The 15,697-nt window shown below is 41.6% G+C and overlaps 1 protein-coding gene across 1 annotated transcript in view; it reads right to left on the bottom strand.

Annotated features, from left to right (window-relative positions):
* The window catches only part of APBB2 (amyloid beta precursor protein binding family B member 2), a 343,888-nt gene that overhangs the window by 71,331 nt on the left and 256,860 nt on the right, over nt 1–15,697 (bottom strand). Inside the window, 2 exon segments of the mRNA XM_038400116.2 lie at nt 1,101–1,228; nt 9,853–9,999. Coding sequence (XP_038256044.1) covers nt 1,101–1,228; nt 9,853–9,999 — 275 coding nt within the window.

The following is a 15,697-nucleotide window of genomic DNA, read 5'->3' as shown; positions in this document are numbered from 1 at the left end:
CCACCTTATTAATCAGAAGGCTTCAGTTTTCAGTGTTATCAATCTAGCACCTTTTGAAAGTATTAATTCACGTGAAAACCTTTCTAATTCAGGACTTTTCTTTTGCCAAGAAAGACTTAACAGACATTTTACCAACCCTGAAAGCCAACATGCTGATATGTGTATTAGAAATGTACAGGTCAAACAGCTTGCTTTACATCTGACAGGTGCAACAATACAATAGCCAGCCAAAAAAGAGCTCAAGGGTTCACTGAGCTACCAGGCACAACCATTCTGATACCCCTGTTATAACTTACTACAGATACAATTTCTGCCATTCCTTTTGAGAGAGAGAATACAAGCCATTTTAATAGTTATATTCCTGCAACAATACCACATCAAAAGGAAAGTATGAAGCAAAAGATAGCTAAGTCCCTGGTTCAGTGAGGCACTAAGTACATGTTTAAGTCTATCCCATGTCAGGAAAGCACTTGAGCACATGCTTAACTTGACTTCAATGGGAACTAAGCACATGTTTAAGTACATTCCTGAATCAAAGTCTTTAAAAACATCAGCGGGGGAAACCAAGTTCACTTCCTACTTTGATCAACTGTAATGTATGAGGAAGTGGAAATGGAACTATGTAAATACTTTCTTTACTATATACTGGTGAAATGTATACCTCGCAAGATAAATACGCTAAGGACTACATTTGAAAAATTATCCCTTGATTTGGACATGCAAACAAGTATTTCCACATCTAATTCAGGTAATTTGGTACTTAACTACCTGATTTGCAAGCAGAAATATGTTTATTCTTTGTGAACATAAAAGTTGCATAAACAACTTTATAGGCCAAGTTGAGGCCCTTTGAATATCTTATCCAAATATCATTTTGCAAAATGTGCTATAACGAGTTATGAAAAAGAAAGGTGTGTGTTGTTTTTTTAAGTAACTTACGTAACAAATATAATGAATATAAATCCTGCCATAGTTATTGGAACATAATCACACAATAAAATGGTTATTAGTGATACTTCACTTGGTAAGCATATATACACCCTACATTAGTAGATTTCAACAGCATAAAGCAACAAAGTCTTAGGAGATTGTAAACTCACCGTCCATTGTCACGACCCACTCCCCAGACTCTGATGCTCACAATGGGCTGAGAATGAAGACTGGTGTGATCCATGGGGTCAACCAAATTTAGCATGTCATTCTCCAGTATAAGGTACATGTCTTTTCCCTATAATTCAAAACAAAACAAGTTACAAAATCTGTTCTTCATGCAAAGTGAATCAGCTCAAAACTCAAGATGTTTTCTGTTTTCTTTATTTGCATTGTTAAATATCATTGAGTCATTTGACTGACCCAAAGTTTCAATATATTCTGAGTGCATTTGAAAACAAGCTGACTTCTGGTTTTAAAAGGTCCAAGATAAACTTTACTGATTTTTTTTATAAGCCAAACTGGAGAAAATAATTGCTTTCAATTTGTAAAGTGTAATCAGTTTTATTGGCTCGATATAATTAACAACAATCTTAAGGTCACATGACATTCAGATATTCAATACACAAGTTCTTTGGTTATTCGTTTCCCTGAAAAAAAATTAAACGTAACAAAATACAAGAAATTTCTTAATATTAAAACCTTAGTAACAAACACCAAAACCAGTAACCTTTTAAGGAGGAGAAACATATTGTTTATATCAAATAATATGATGGGCTGTGCTTTCTTTTTCTCAGCTTCCACTTCACACTTAAAAGGGCTATTGGAAAGGATGGCATTCTGCGTACCAAAGGGTTTAGGATCTGCTATCGGAAGAAGCAGCATTGAGACTGAACCCTACCCCACTGAAGTCAAAGGGAGTTTTGCCATTGACTTCAATGAAGCCAGGATTTCATCCTGTCTTTCGTCCTGTATTTGCATTTTTCTTGGTTGAATATTCTAAGAAAAGGAACCAATTTTTATGATACTTTTCCCTTTTATGACAATTTAGGAATGATATTTATTTCTATTATTAGTATTCTCTCTAACCTAGCTACCTCTGCCCTAATATCAGGTTGTTCTATCTTTTAAGCTTCCCAGAGAGAAGTAAACGTTGCAGCCAAAGAAGGCTCAGAAATCAGTTTCTCGCGTCTGATTTGGTATATCTTCTCAAACAGTAATCCAAGGAGAATTGCAGGACCCCATGGAAATGATACTGGAGTTACTGTAAGACAAAATATTGATCTAAAAGGGATGGACTGTGTGGGGTAAGAAGAATTTATTTGTTTCCCCACTGTTGAGACACCATCCATTAATGTATATCCCCACATGCCTTTCAGAGTGGAAAGAATTTGATCACACACTGACAGAGGATTTAGAAATTACTCTCTTATTTTTGTACATGTCAATGATATGGCAGCCCTTTTCCAAATTGCCACTGCTCAAGTTTTAATGATATGTCTAATTCTGTGCCCCTGACTGTCATGCATTTCTTTCGGCTTAGAAGGGACTGTTTACTTTATTTGCTTGTACAATGGAGCTCCTTATGTAACATAATGGATTTACACATGGAGGGAATGAACATCATCTGGAGGAAAAAAAGGGGAGGCAATGTCTTGCCATAGAGAGGAGACAGAGGTCTGAAGGAAACGTAAGGAAGGAAATACACACAAAAAGGTATCTCGGGGGAGGAAAAGAAGATGCAGTTACAATAAACAAATGGTTAGTGGGGAATTAATACTAATGAAGTAGCTTACTGCACAAAGGAAATAAAAGAGTAGAAGAGTAAAAAAGTAAGGAAGGAATAAGGTACAAAAGCAGAGCAAGAAGAGTCACTCAGATTTCTAAGGTTACTGAATAAAAATACAAGAACTATGAAAAAGAAAAAGGATTAAAGAATTCGTTAAGAGACCAAAGATACTGAAAACAGCTCACGAAAGAGAACACTGCTGTATATTTAGACCAATTTTCTATTTACACATTTATTTATGTGGCAATGACCTGGAAGAAATTGTTGCAAGAAAGTAAAATCTGCTGATCATAATGCTGGAATTAGGGCAATAAAACTACATTCTAAAGATTTGAATAGGGTTGGAGAATGGGCAAATATAGGACATACTGAACATAAATCAAAAGAAATTATTCTAGCATACACAAGGGATGGCTCGGCTCAGGCCAACTGCAATATATTTTGCACAGTTTTTGTTGCCTTATTATACAAAGGCTATTATAGTGATGGAGATGGTGTAGCAGCAGGCAATCAGAAATTATTTAGGCACTCTGGGAATCTAAATGCAAAGAGACAGGATAAACCTGGCCACATTCTATGGGACCTCACTGACTGTCAAATAATTCTGAAGAGACTAAAAAAACCTGCTACAGGGATGGGGGGGGCAGGGAAAGGGGACACGGGGGAAAGGCTTTTGACAAACAAAACAACCCAGGGAAATAAAATACAGCAGAACCTCTATTTCAAGAACACCAATCTTGAGAATGACCAGTTATGTGGTCCCCATAGAGTGTGTGGGGCAGTGTCACATAAGTAAAGTGATGCTGATGAAGAACAAGCTGACATCCCTTCACATTTGGATACCTTCAATGCATTGGAAATCTCTTTGTAGTAGTATGAAGGACAAGAAAGCAGCGATGTAGCATAGCATACTGCAATTTATGCACCATACCTACTGTAATTTTGAGATGTTCAATTTTATGAAGATTTTGATTTTATAAACTCGTCAATCCCGAATTAGTTCATTGAGATTTTACTGTAAAATTAAAGAAGAGTTTGATCCTAGAAGACTGTTGGTGGAAGCTATTTTTAGTGAGACACATTGCTGCAGCAATATAGTTGTAAGGTAAATCTTCACAGTATGTGGCAAAAATGACAATGTAGTATGTGGTAAAGCAGCAAAACAGATTATGTGGTTTTCTTTCATGCCTTTGATTTCACAGAATTGTGGAAATTAGAAATGAGAAAGAGATATTATGTCATCTTGTCTACCTGGAACAATTTATCTCCTCTTTGGGGTGAAATACATACAGATGGTCCCAATCCTCAATCCCATTTAATAATATTTCAGTCAAACTAGTCCTTTTAATCTTTACTTAATCCTAAAAATTTAATCTTTAGTCAACTCTTTCATCTTAATATTTTGCTGTATGTACTTTGTATTCCTTCTGATTTCCCTCCAATTTGTTGACATCCCTCTCTCTTCATTTAGCTCCCTCCTTTAAACATGCTTTTTCCATATAACCTGTCAGTGCTCTGCCAACCAAGAAGGGTTGTTACAAGAATTTCTTCTAAAGTAAGTGGGAATCTGTTTACTCCTCTGTGTTTCGCTTGTCTGTTTAGATTGACTCTGTGGGACTACTCATGTGAATAAGGTGAGAAGAATATGGTACTAACTCAGTAATTTGTGACCCAATTTCCTTTAACACTCTCCTCCTGAAAAGATTTTTTATGATAATAAGATAAGAGTCTTTTACAAAGCACAGCCTATCATAAGACACTTAACAACTTGTCATCCTGATACACACTAAAGTTATTCAGTTACTGACTGTATCATGTCAATGGCTACTTGAGACTTGGTTGGTGAATTATGGTCCCAACTGGCTGAAGAGACGTTTGGAGCTGTGAAGAGATGTTTAGCTGTGGGTCCCATACACACATATTTTAAACACATTAAAGTTTTCAATTTGAAAAGATTTTTAACATTCAAAATAACTTAAAACAAATAAATCAATAATCTTTCCAAAACTATAGATTAAGCCACGTTAATTTTAATTTTTGTGTTCTAAATACCTCCATACTCCCAAACTCCACTTTGAAATCTCTGTGCTTCACTCTGGTCATAACCCCGGGAGAGAACACAGGCCTTAAGGCCATGACAGTGGCTTGGGATGAAAAAATGGTTACCTATCTTTCGTAACTGTTGTTCTTCGAGATGTGTTGCTCATGTCCATTCCATTCCAGGTGTGCGTGTGTCCACATGTGCGGCTGTTGGAGATTTTTGCCTTAGCAGCATCTGTAGGATTGGCTGTGGCACCCCTGCTGCATTCATGCATTGGTATATTAGATGCCACTGGTCCTACGCCCTCTCAGTTCCTTCTTGCTGGCAACTCCAACAGAGGGGCAGGAGGGCGGGTAATGGAATGGACATGAGCAACACATCTCAAAGAACAAGTTATGAAAAGGTAGGTAGTCGTTTCTTTTCTTCAAGTACTTGCTCATGTCAATTCCATTCTAGGTGACTCACAAGCAGTATCCATGGAGGTGGGCTCAGAGTTTATGGTTGTGCAGATTGCAACACTGCTCTGCCAAAGCCAGCATCATCTCAAATTGCTGGGTAAGTGCATAATGAGATGTGAACGTGCAGACAGATGACCAGGTAGCGGCCCTACAAATCTCTTGGATTGGTGCCTACACCAGGAAGGCCACTGATGATGCTTGCATCCTGGTCGAGTGTGCTGTGACGATTGCTGGCGGAGGCACTTTTGCCAGCTTATAGCAATAGCAGATGCAGGCCACGATCCAGGACGAAATCTTTCGAGTAGGCACTGGGCAATCTTTCATTCTGTCTCCCACTGCAATGAACAACTGCATTGACTTATGGAATGGCTTTGTTCCATCTATGTAGAACACCAGCGCCCATCTGATGTTCAGGGTGTGCAGCCTGCATTCATCATCTGATGTATGAGGCTATGGAAAGAAGATGGGTAAGTATATGTCCTGTCCCGTATGAAACTGGGAAACTATCTTAGGCAGAAATGCCAGGTGCGGTTGCAGCTGGACCTTATCATTGTAGAAGACTGTATAGGGAGGCTCCGAAGTAAGCGCCCTGATCTCGGACACCCTGTGGGCCGACCTTATCGCAACCAGGAATGGAACCTTCCAGGAGAAAAGCAGGAGAGAGCAGGAAGCCAGCATGAGATTCAGGTCCCAGGCAGGGACGGGATCCTGGACATGTGGGTAGAGACGCTCCAGACCTTTCAAAAACCAGCCTGTCATGTCTTGAGCAAATATTGACCTGCCTTGGAACGGAGGGTGGAAAGCTGAGATAGGGGCCAGGTGGACCTTGGCTGATGATCGGGACAAATCTTGGAGTTTGAGGTGCAGCAGATAATCCAGGATCTCGTGCAGCAGGGCCTGTTCAGCTCGGACATGTCGATCCAAGGCCCAGCATGTGAACCTTTTCCATTTGGCCAGGTAAGTCGCTCTGGTGGAGGGTTTTCTGACACACAACAAGACCTGCTGAACCCGGGCCGAGCATTTCCGTTCGTCCACATTCAACCATGTAGTAGCCAGGCTGTCAAGTGCAGCACCACAGGTTTGGGTGCAGCTGTGGTTCTGGGACAGCAGATCTGGCCTACGAGGTAGCTGCAGTGGGGCGGCTACCAAATGGTCCAGCAGCGTGCTGAACCAGTGCTGGTGAGGCCATGTGAGGGCTATCAGAATACCTTCGCCTTGTCCTGTTTGATCTTCACTAGGACTCTGAACCAATGGCATTGGCAGGAAGACATGCATCAGAGCCCCAGAGCATGGGAGGAGAAATGCATCTGATAGGGAACCCCTGTCCATCCCTTGGATCAAACAAAATAAGCGGCATTTCCTGTTCTGCCTGGACGTGAACAGGTCCATCTGGGGAGTCCCCCACTTCTGGAAGATTACACTGACTGCCTCTGGATGGAGCGACCACTCGTGACGAGATCAGAAGGTCCTGATGATCTGAGGTGATCTGCTACCACATTCCTGGCCCCGGCAGGTGAGCAGCTACCAGATGGACGGCATGCTGCACACAGAAGTCCCAAAGGTGGAGAGTTTCTTGGCAAAGGGCCAACAACCTGGCTCCGCTCTGCCTGTTGATGCAATACATCGCAGCAGGATTGTCTGTCAGAACCTGCACCACCTGGCCCTTCCCGTGGAGCAGGAAAGCCTGGCAGGCCAAGCAAACCGCACTGAGCTCCCTGATGTTGATATGGAGGGCTAGATCATCCTGCAACCAGCATCCCTGGGTGTTCAGCTCGCCCAGATGGGCTCCCCAGCCCAGGTCCAAAGCATTAGAGACCAGGGTCAGCGACAGGGAAGGGGTTGTGAAGGGAACTCCCTCCAGCACTGACACAGGGTCCAACCAGCAATCCAGGGACGGCCGGATGTGATCCGGCACCCTGACTATCCGGTCTAGGTCGTGCCTGATGAGGATGTAGACCGATGCCAGCCATACTTGCAGCAGCTGGAGATGGAGCCTGGCATGACTGACCACGTATGTACATGCGGCCATATGACCAAACCACCACAAGCAGGTGCGAGCCGTGGTGAGTGGTGGTTCTTTACGTGGGAGAACGGATCTGACATGGCCTGAAAATGTGCTACCAGAAAGAAGGCTCTGGCTCGCGTGGAGTCCAGAACTGCCCCAATGAACTCTATTCACTGGACCGGCCTCAAGGTGGATTTTTCTCGTTTATTAACAGGCCCAGGTTGCGGCAGGTGGAACGCACCAGATTGCGGCTCCTCTGCACTTGTTCCCAAGACCTGCCCTTGTTGAGTCAGTTGTTGAGATACAGGAAGACCTGGACCCCTCGATAACTCAGGTAAGCAGCCACTGGCTCCATACATTTTATGAACACCCTTGGGGCCCATGAGAGGCCAAAGGGCAGTGCCATGAATTGAAAATGTGTCTGCCCACTATGAAATGGAGGAAACGTCTGTGATCTTGGAATTAGGAAATAAGCGCCCTTGAAGTCAAGGGCGGCATACCAGTCTCTCGGACCCAGGGAGGGGATGATGGAGGCTAGGGAGACCATGCGAAACTTCAATTTCCTGACAGACTTGTTGAGGCGATGCAGGTTCAGAAGGAGTCTTCCTTGCTATGCAAGGAAAGGCACTCTGACTAACCACTACAGGCAGTAAGAAGGGACTGAGGGGGCATAGGGCCGGCGGCGCCTGTTATACTGATGCATGAGCGCGGCACTCCAGGGGGCATCACAGCCGACCCTACGGATAGCACGAAGGCAAAAATGTCTGACTACCACACACGTGGGTGCGCGCACACCTAGAATGGAATCGACATGAGCAAGCCCTCGAAGAAGAATTAAAGGTTTTATTGCAGACTTTCACAAAGACAGGTTCCCCTCCTTCCATTTTAATGGTGCCATCATGGAGCATTCTGGCCTGATAGAATAGTGCTCTATTCCCCTAGCAAATACTTTGTCACATCAGGTCCCATACTGATGCAATTACAGGACACGGGACTTCTCATAGTCCAGTGGTTCTCAAAGTTTTGTACTGATGACCGCTTTCATATAGCTAGCCTCTGAGTGTGACCCCACCCGCTTATAAATTAAAAACACCTTTTTATATATTTAACACCATTATAAATGCTGTAGGCAAAGTGGGGTTTGGAGTGAAGGCTGACAGCTCACGACCCCCCATGTAATAACTTCGGGACCCCTGAGGGGCTCTGACCTCTAGTTTGAGAACCCCTGTTATAGTTAGTGTATGGAAGACAAAAGGAGAGTTCCTTTCAGAAATCAAACATTTTTCTCCCCTGCCAAAATGGTACAGTCAAACACACGCACATGCATGCTTCTGGACAACTCCACTTCCACGCTGCTCTCAACCTTTAATCAGCCCAGAAATGACAAGCCCTGTTTGTCTTGTTTCTTAATAAGCAAACACCGGTAGGCAAAGAAACATAAAAAGTCTAAAATCATAATTTCTGTTTGCACTCTCCATTAACCAAACACTTTTTTTGGATGGGTAATTTTCTTGTTTTTAAAAACTCACTCCCAGTAGGCCAGACTCAGAGATGCATCTAAAAGAGTAAGTCTAGAGAGTACATTTACACCAGTTAGGCTCCGTCTGGATTTACACAGTTTGCAAAGAAGGTCAGTATCATTATCTGCATTTTACAGATGGGGAAACTGAGGCACAGAGCGGTGAAGTGACTTTCCCAAGATCACCAAAAGGTCAGTGGCAGAACTAGGTCTCCTGAGCCCCAGGCCAGTGCTCTATGCACTAGGCCACACTGCTTCCCTTAGACTTATACCCAATATGTAAACAGAATGAAAATTACACATCACTTCTGCATTTGGATCAAGGAGCATAGGAAATCTAAGCTGTCGTAACTCATATGCTAAGGGACTAATAGAGCAGCATAACAAGAAAAACAACTTGGCAGAGGGTTTAAGAAAGCATGTTAAAGTAGATCACCCATAGCCTCTAGGTTCTAGACGCAAAAAACGCACCATCTTGAAGCTCCTTACACTTCCTTTCTCACTGGTAAAGGATGTGAGAATGAAATAGGCACTAAAACAAAGCCCTCTTTAGTCAATACAAGGATTTCCACTGATTTCAATGACTTTGGATGTGAGCTTATGACAGTGAGAATATAAAGGAATATTAGAGTAACTTCTACCACCTTACACATTACCCCTGTATTTGACCCTTATCTTCAGTTTACAGCAAATGTTTTATTAACAATTGTACAGTATATTTTTAGTCATTTAATTATTTTATTATTGGACATGTCAGGCAGCATATCTAATATATGAAGGGAGACAGAACAATTTGATCATGGCCTTTGTGAGACCTGCTCTCCTAACCACCCAGAAACAAAAATCAGGTTCACTCTCAGATTTTTTTTCTCCTTTTTGCCAGCACCAGCTGCTGATACAGCAGTCTTAGTCTCACTCTGCTTCTTTACTTTTTTCCCATTAAAGAATACATAGAAAATTAGGGCATTTAATTTTTGTTCAACAACATTTAAAACTGGGTGGAAAACTAACATGCTTGTCTGTATTTTTAAAGGTATCTTATTGAGTGGGTGGAGTGCATTCAAAGGGGGAAAAAGGGTAATGTAAAGAAAGTTCACACCATACTCTTACCTCTCCCCATATGCCAACTGTGTCTCTGATATCATTTTTACAGTAAGACAGTTGTCTGATGCAATTGTTCACAGCAACACTGCTTTTTCCAGGAGCAAGATCTTCTTCTGCCATTTCTACCCAGCCCAAAGAGCGCACAGCAAAGCACTAAAAAAAAACCAAAAAAAAAACCCAGGAAAGATTTGTGTGTAAATCATAACTCTATATACCAACAAAGCAGTATCAATTACTTACAAAAGACTGAAGAAATCTAATGGACAGATTCCCAGTGATGTCAATGTCAAAACTCCCCCTCTTTGGACAGAAGCAGGTCCCTGTATTGCCATAAGATGACACTCATAGCAGACAGGAACATTAAAATGTTTGAGAATGTAAGATGAAAATATTTATTGGAAGGAAAAGGTAAGATGAATGACATGTCAGGAAAAATGATACTTCTTATACCTCCATGGTGGCAGAATATGACAAAATGCTTTCAAGAATACAGTCACCAAAGGAGGAAATGAGGAACATATAAGGAATGCTTTAGGCAGTCAATAGGATACCCTTGCACCAGAAAAATAGCAACCACAGCTATAGGATGGAGGTCCTAGCTAGTATTTTGAGCCTTTATACAAAAAAAGCTTTCGATTTAGGCCTGTTGTGAAATCCACACATGGTATATCTCACTACTGAGTTTTAAACCACAAAACTTAATTTATTAAGGATTACCACAATCAGTTTTACAGTAAGTTTAAGTAAGGTAGCAGATAATAGTAAATCCAAAGCATTAACTAAGAAATAAAATACTGTGTAAAGAAACAGGCTTTTAACAGTGACCCTTAAGCCAACCAGAACTCTCAGTTGGCAGAACATTGCAAAGACTACATCACTCAGCATGTATGGTGCATTTTGTAAACAAAACAAAACGGGATTAATTGCCTGGAAATATCTATGTTACTGCCACTATGGTAGATTTATAAAAGCCACTTTTTAATATGGGAAAAAACATTCATATTGTGCTGAGGCACAACAGAGCGTGAAATCCTGACCCTACTGAAGTCAATGGGAGTTTTGCCACTGACTTCAATGGGGCCAAGACTTCACCCAGAAAGCGTCAGGAGGATTCTGTTGTCAAGTTGAGCCATAATTGCCAACAGCAAATTTATAATAGTTCTGTTGCTTCCTTCTGATAGACATGCTGAACTTCTACTTTATTAGGAGTACCTCCCATATTGTATAACACACACTATTTTTGAGGCATTCAGCATAAATTATATTGTCTATATGGATCAGTAAAATCTATGGCATGGGGTCTTTGAGAACTTAATGAGACATTAAAATCCCACCTTCCTCTACCTACAAATCCCCTACGTGTCAATCATAGCTTTGTCTAGAGGCACAAGCTCCAACACTTTTCAAAAGTATAGCAGAAAAATTTAGAATTAATGTAGTTAAAAACTTGCCTGCATTTAACAGCCTCTCTCTTTCACCATGTATATCTCCAACTCAAAAGTGGTCTAAAGATTAACATGGGCTATGGCTACACTACAAGGCTTTTAACGACACAACTGTGCTGCTACAGCCGTGCCGCTAAAAGGCACGCAGTGTAGCTGCTGTTTGTCGGCTGGAGAGAGCTGTCCTGCCGACAAAAAACTTCCACCACCCACGAGCTGCAGTAGCTTTGCTGGCAGGAAAGTGCTCCAGCCAACAAGTGCTGTTCACACCGGCGCTTTTCGTTGGTAAAACTTTTGTTGTTGAGTATATGTGTGTGTGTGTGTGTTTTTAACACCCCTGAACAACAGAAGTTTTGCCAACGAAGTTCCAGTGTAGACAAACCCTTAGAGTAGGCATTGTGTAGAGTCCAGATACATTACCTATTGGCTTCTTTTAAACTTTTGTCTTTGGGAATGACTGCATTTTTTTGTTTTGAAATTGTGTGCTGAACCAACTTTCTATTGATTCAGGAAATCAAATGATGCAATATGTATTAGCATTCAGAAATGTTTTAATTATACAATCCCTAAAAGGCCAAAATGCATTGTTCAATGCTGCCCCCTGGTGACAAACCGGTTTCATTGTTACCAGCATTAATATATAACAAATGTTTAGGAATACAGGCCCCAATGTTGTAAATTACTCTGCAGACAACTGAGATCATGCTGCATTTACTGCAGGGCAGTCCTGTACAGGTGTAGGATGCAGCCCAGGTGGACCAGGTTGCAGATTTGGGCCTATAGTTACTCGTGTTAACATCTTTTTTTGAAATACGTTTAACAAATGGGTTTTTAAAACTCTGAAGCAAAAACACAGAGATAGGTAATTCAAGTTCATACAAAGAGAAAAGGAGTACTTGTGGCACCTTAGAGACTAACAAATTTATTAGAGCATAAGCTTTCATGAGCTACAGCTCACTTCATCGGATGCATTTGGTGGAAAATACAGAGGGGAGATTGATATACATACACAGAGAACATGAAACAATGGGTTTATCATACACGCTATAAGGAGAGTGATTACTTAAGATAAGCCTCACCAGCAGCGGGGGGAAAGGAGGAAAACCATTCATGGTGACAAGCAAGGTAGGCTATTTCCAGCAGTTAACAAGAATATCTGAAGAACAGTGGGGGGTGGGGTGGGGTGGGAGAAATACCATGGGGAAATAGTTTTACTTTGTGTAATGACTCATCCATTCCCAGTCTCTATTCAAGCCTAAGTTAATTGTATCCAGTTTGCAAATTAATTCCAATTCAGCAGTCTCTCGTTGGAGTCTGTTTTTGAAGCTTTTTTGTTGAAGGATAGCCACTCTTAGGTCTGTAATCGAGTGACCAGAGAGACTGAAGTGTTCTCCAACTGGTTTTTGAATGTTATAATTCTTGACATCTGATTTGTGTCCATTCATTCTTTTATGTAGAGACTGTCCAGTTTGACCAATGTACATGGCAGAGGGGCATTGCTGGCACATGATGGCATCTATCACATTGGTAGATGTGCAGGTGAACGAGCCTCTGATAGTGTGGCTGATGTGATTAGGCGCTATGATGGTGTCCCCTGAATAGATATGTGGACAGAGTTGGCAACGGGCTTTGTTGCAAGGATAGGCTCCTGGGTTAGTGGTTCTGTTGTGGTTGCTGGTGTGTGGTTGCTGGTGAGTATTTGCTTCAGATTGGGGGGCTGTCTGTAAGCAAGGCCTGGCCTGTCTCCCAAGATCTGTGAGAGTGATGGGTCATCCTTCAGGATAGGTTGTAGATCCTTGATGATGCGTTGGAGAGGTTTTAGTTGGGGGCTCAAGGTGATGGCTAGTGGCGTTCTGTTATTTTCTTTGTTGGGCGTGTCCTGTAGTAGGTGACTTCTGGGTACTCTTCTGGCTCTGTCAATCTGTTTCTTCACTTCAGCAGGTGGGTATTGTAGCTGTAGGAATGCATGATAGAGATCTTGTAGGTGTTTGTCTCTGTCTGAGGGGTTGGAGCAAATGCGGTTATATCGTAGAGCTTGGCTATAGACAATGGATCGTGTGGTATGATCTGGATGAAAGCTAGAGGCATGTAGGTAGGAATAGCGGTCAGAAGGTTTCCGATACAGGGTGGTGTTTATGTGACCATCGCTTATTAGCACCGTAGTGTCCAGGAAGTGGATCTCTTGCGTGGACTGGTCCAGGCTGAGGTTGATGGTGGGATGGAAATTGTTGAAATCATGGTGGAATTCCTCAAAGGCTTCTTTTCCATGGGTCCAGATGATGAAGATGTCATCAATGTAGCGCAAGTAGAGTAGGGGCATTAGAAGACGAGAGCTGAGGAAGCGTTGTTCTAAGTCAGCCATAAAAATGTTGGCAAATATGTCTATTTCGGAAAACTAATGGAGCACAAGAACATAGAGTAGCATCTAGTGCTGAGGGGTTGGAGCAAATGCGGTTATATCGTAGAGCTTGGCTATAGACAATGGATCGTGTGGTATGATCTGGATGAAAGCTAGAGGCATGTAGGTAGGAATAGCGGTCAGTAGGTTTCCGATATAGGGTGGTGTTTATGTGACCATCGCTTATTAGCACTGTAGTGTCCAGGAAGTGGATCTCTTGTGTGGACTGGTCCAGGCTGAGGTTGATGGTGGGATGGAAATTGTTGAAATCATGGTGGAATTCCTCAAGGGCTTCTTTTCCATGGGTCCAGATGATGAAGATGTCATCAATGTAGCGCAAGTAGAGTAGGGGCATTAGGAGACGAGAGCTGAGGAAGCGTTGTTCTAAGTCAGCCATAAAAATGTTGGCAAATATGTCTATTTCGGAAAACTAATGGAGCACAAGAACACAGAGTAGCATCTAGTGCTGAGGGGTTGGAGCAAATGCGGTTATATCGTAGAGCTTGGCTATAGACAATGGATCGTGTGGTATGATCTGGATGAAAGCTAGAGGCATGTAGGTAGGAATAGCGGTCAGTAGGTTTCCGATATAGGGTGGTGTTTATGTGACCATCGCTTATTAGCACTGTAGTGTCCAGGAAGTGGATCTCTTGTGTGGACTGGTCCAGGCTGAGGTTGATGGTGGGATGGAAATTGTTGAAATCATGGTGGAATTCCTCAAGGGCTTCTTTTCCATGGGTCCAGATGATGAAGATGTCATCAATGTAGCGCAAGTAGAGTAGGGGCATTAGGAGACGAGAGCTGAGGAAGCGTTGTTCTAAGTCAGCCATAAAAATGTTGGCAAATATGTCTATTTTGGAAAACTAATGGAGCACAAGAACATAGAGTAGCATCTAGTGAATTAATCTTGTTAGTATTTTTATCTTTATTGGGGTAGGGAAGCACAATGGGACAAAGTGGTTTTGGGGTGCAGAGTTCTTGTATATTTCAGCAACCAACCTGAGCCTGAGCCCAAAAAAGGATTCTGTGTCACAGCAAGAGTAAAGCTCCATGTGAATGCACATACCTGGAGTTCAAATTACATTAGGTACTACTCTTTGAGTAGTCTGTTGTGCAAGGCTTTGCAAGTCTGGTGAAAAATGGGTGAAATCCTAGCTCCACTGAAGTCAATGGTAAAACTCCTACTGACTTCAATAAGGCCTGGATTTCACCCTAATTATTTGTGCACGCGCCTATATGGCTAGTTATATGTTTACTTCCTTGCTTGTGTTCCTGAACATTGCCAGAGTATAGGGAACAATATATATCAAAGAATCACAGAAATTGGGAGGCGAGGGGGACAAAAAATGCTAGGCCATATAGCCCTCGTGCACAAGTAGGACAGTTGGCTATGGTATATTTGTTAGTGGTTTATTAATGAAAGTCTATCTTTCTACTTTCTATTGGTCTTGCAGCAGCAAGGCATAAACAGAGGTAGGTCTTATATAAACTATAACGGTTTACAAAAAAAACTCTTAGCGACATTAACTTTTAAAATTTTAGTATTTAATATGTAGAAGATATTCCTCATAAAATGGTAAAATTCACCACCAGATTACAGAACATATACTGCTTTTAACGGTAAGTTAGATCTTATCACTTGACAGCACTTTGAAAAATAAAGATTGTATATTCATAAAAATGGAAAAAAATAATTTCATAGAAACAGTATTATTTGCTTTGAGTAAAAAACAAATTATATTTTTTGCAACATTAGAAACATTTTGTATCAAATACATCTTCGAGTGCTTAAACACATATTACTTTTATACATACCACATAAATATTTTAAATCACTAAATGCATTTTTTTAAACTTAGACTCCAGCCTGGGAAAAATAAATCTGTTAACCTGGCTGGAGTCAGGTAGGTCTGCAGGCATTCCATGTTAATAGCCTCCCATTGTTCTGTTAATGACCCTTGGTATTCTCTCTGGAATTATACTATTTCTGTAATTGTTTCATTTTCTGCTT

This window comes from Dermochelys coriacea, chromosome 4 (assembly GCF_009764565.3).
Source record: "Dermochelys coriacea isolate rDerCor1 chromosome 4, rDerCor1.pri.v4, whole genome shotgun sequence".
Lineage (NCBI taxonomy): Eukaryota > Metazoa > Chordata > Testudines > Dermochelyidae > Dermochelys > Dermochelys coriacea.
This window is presented reverse-complemented; position numbering and strand designations above follow the sequence as displayed.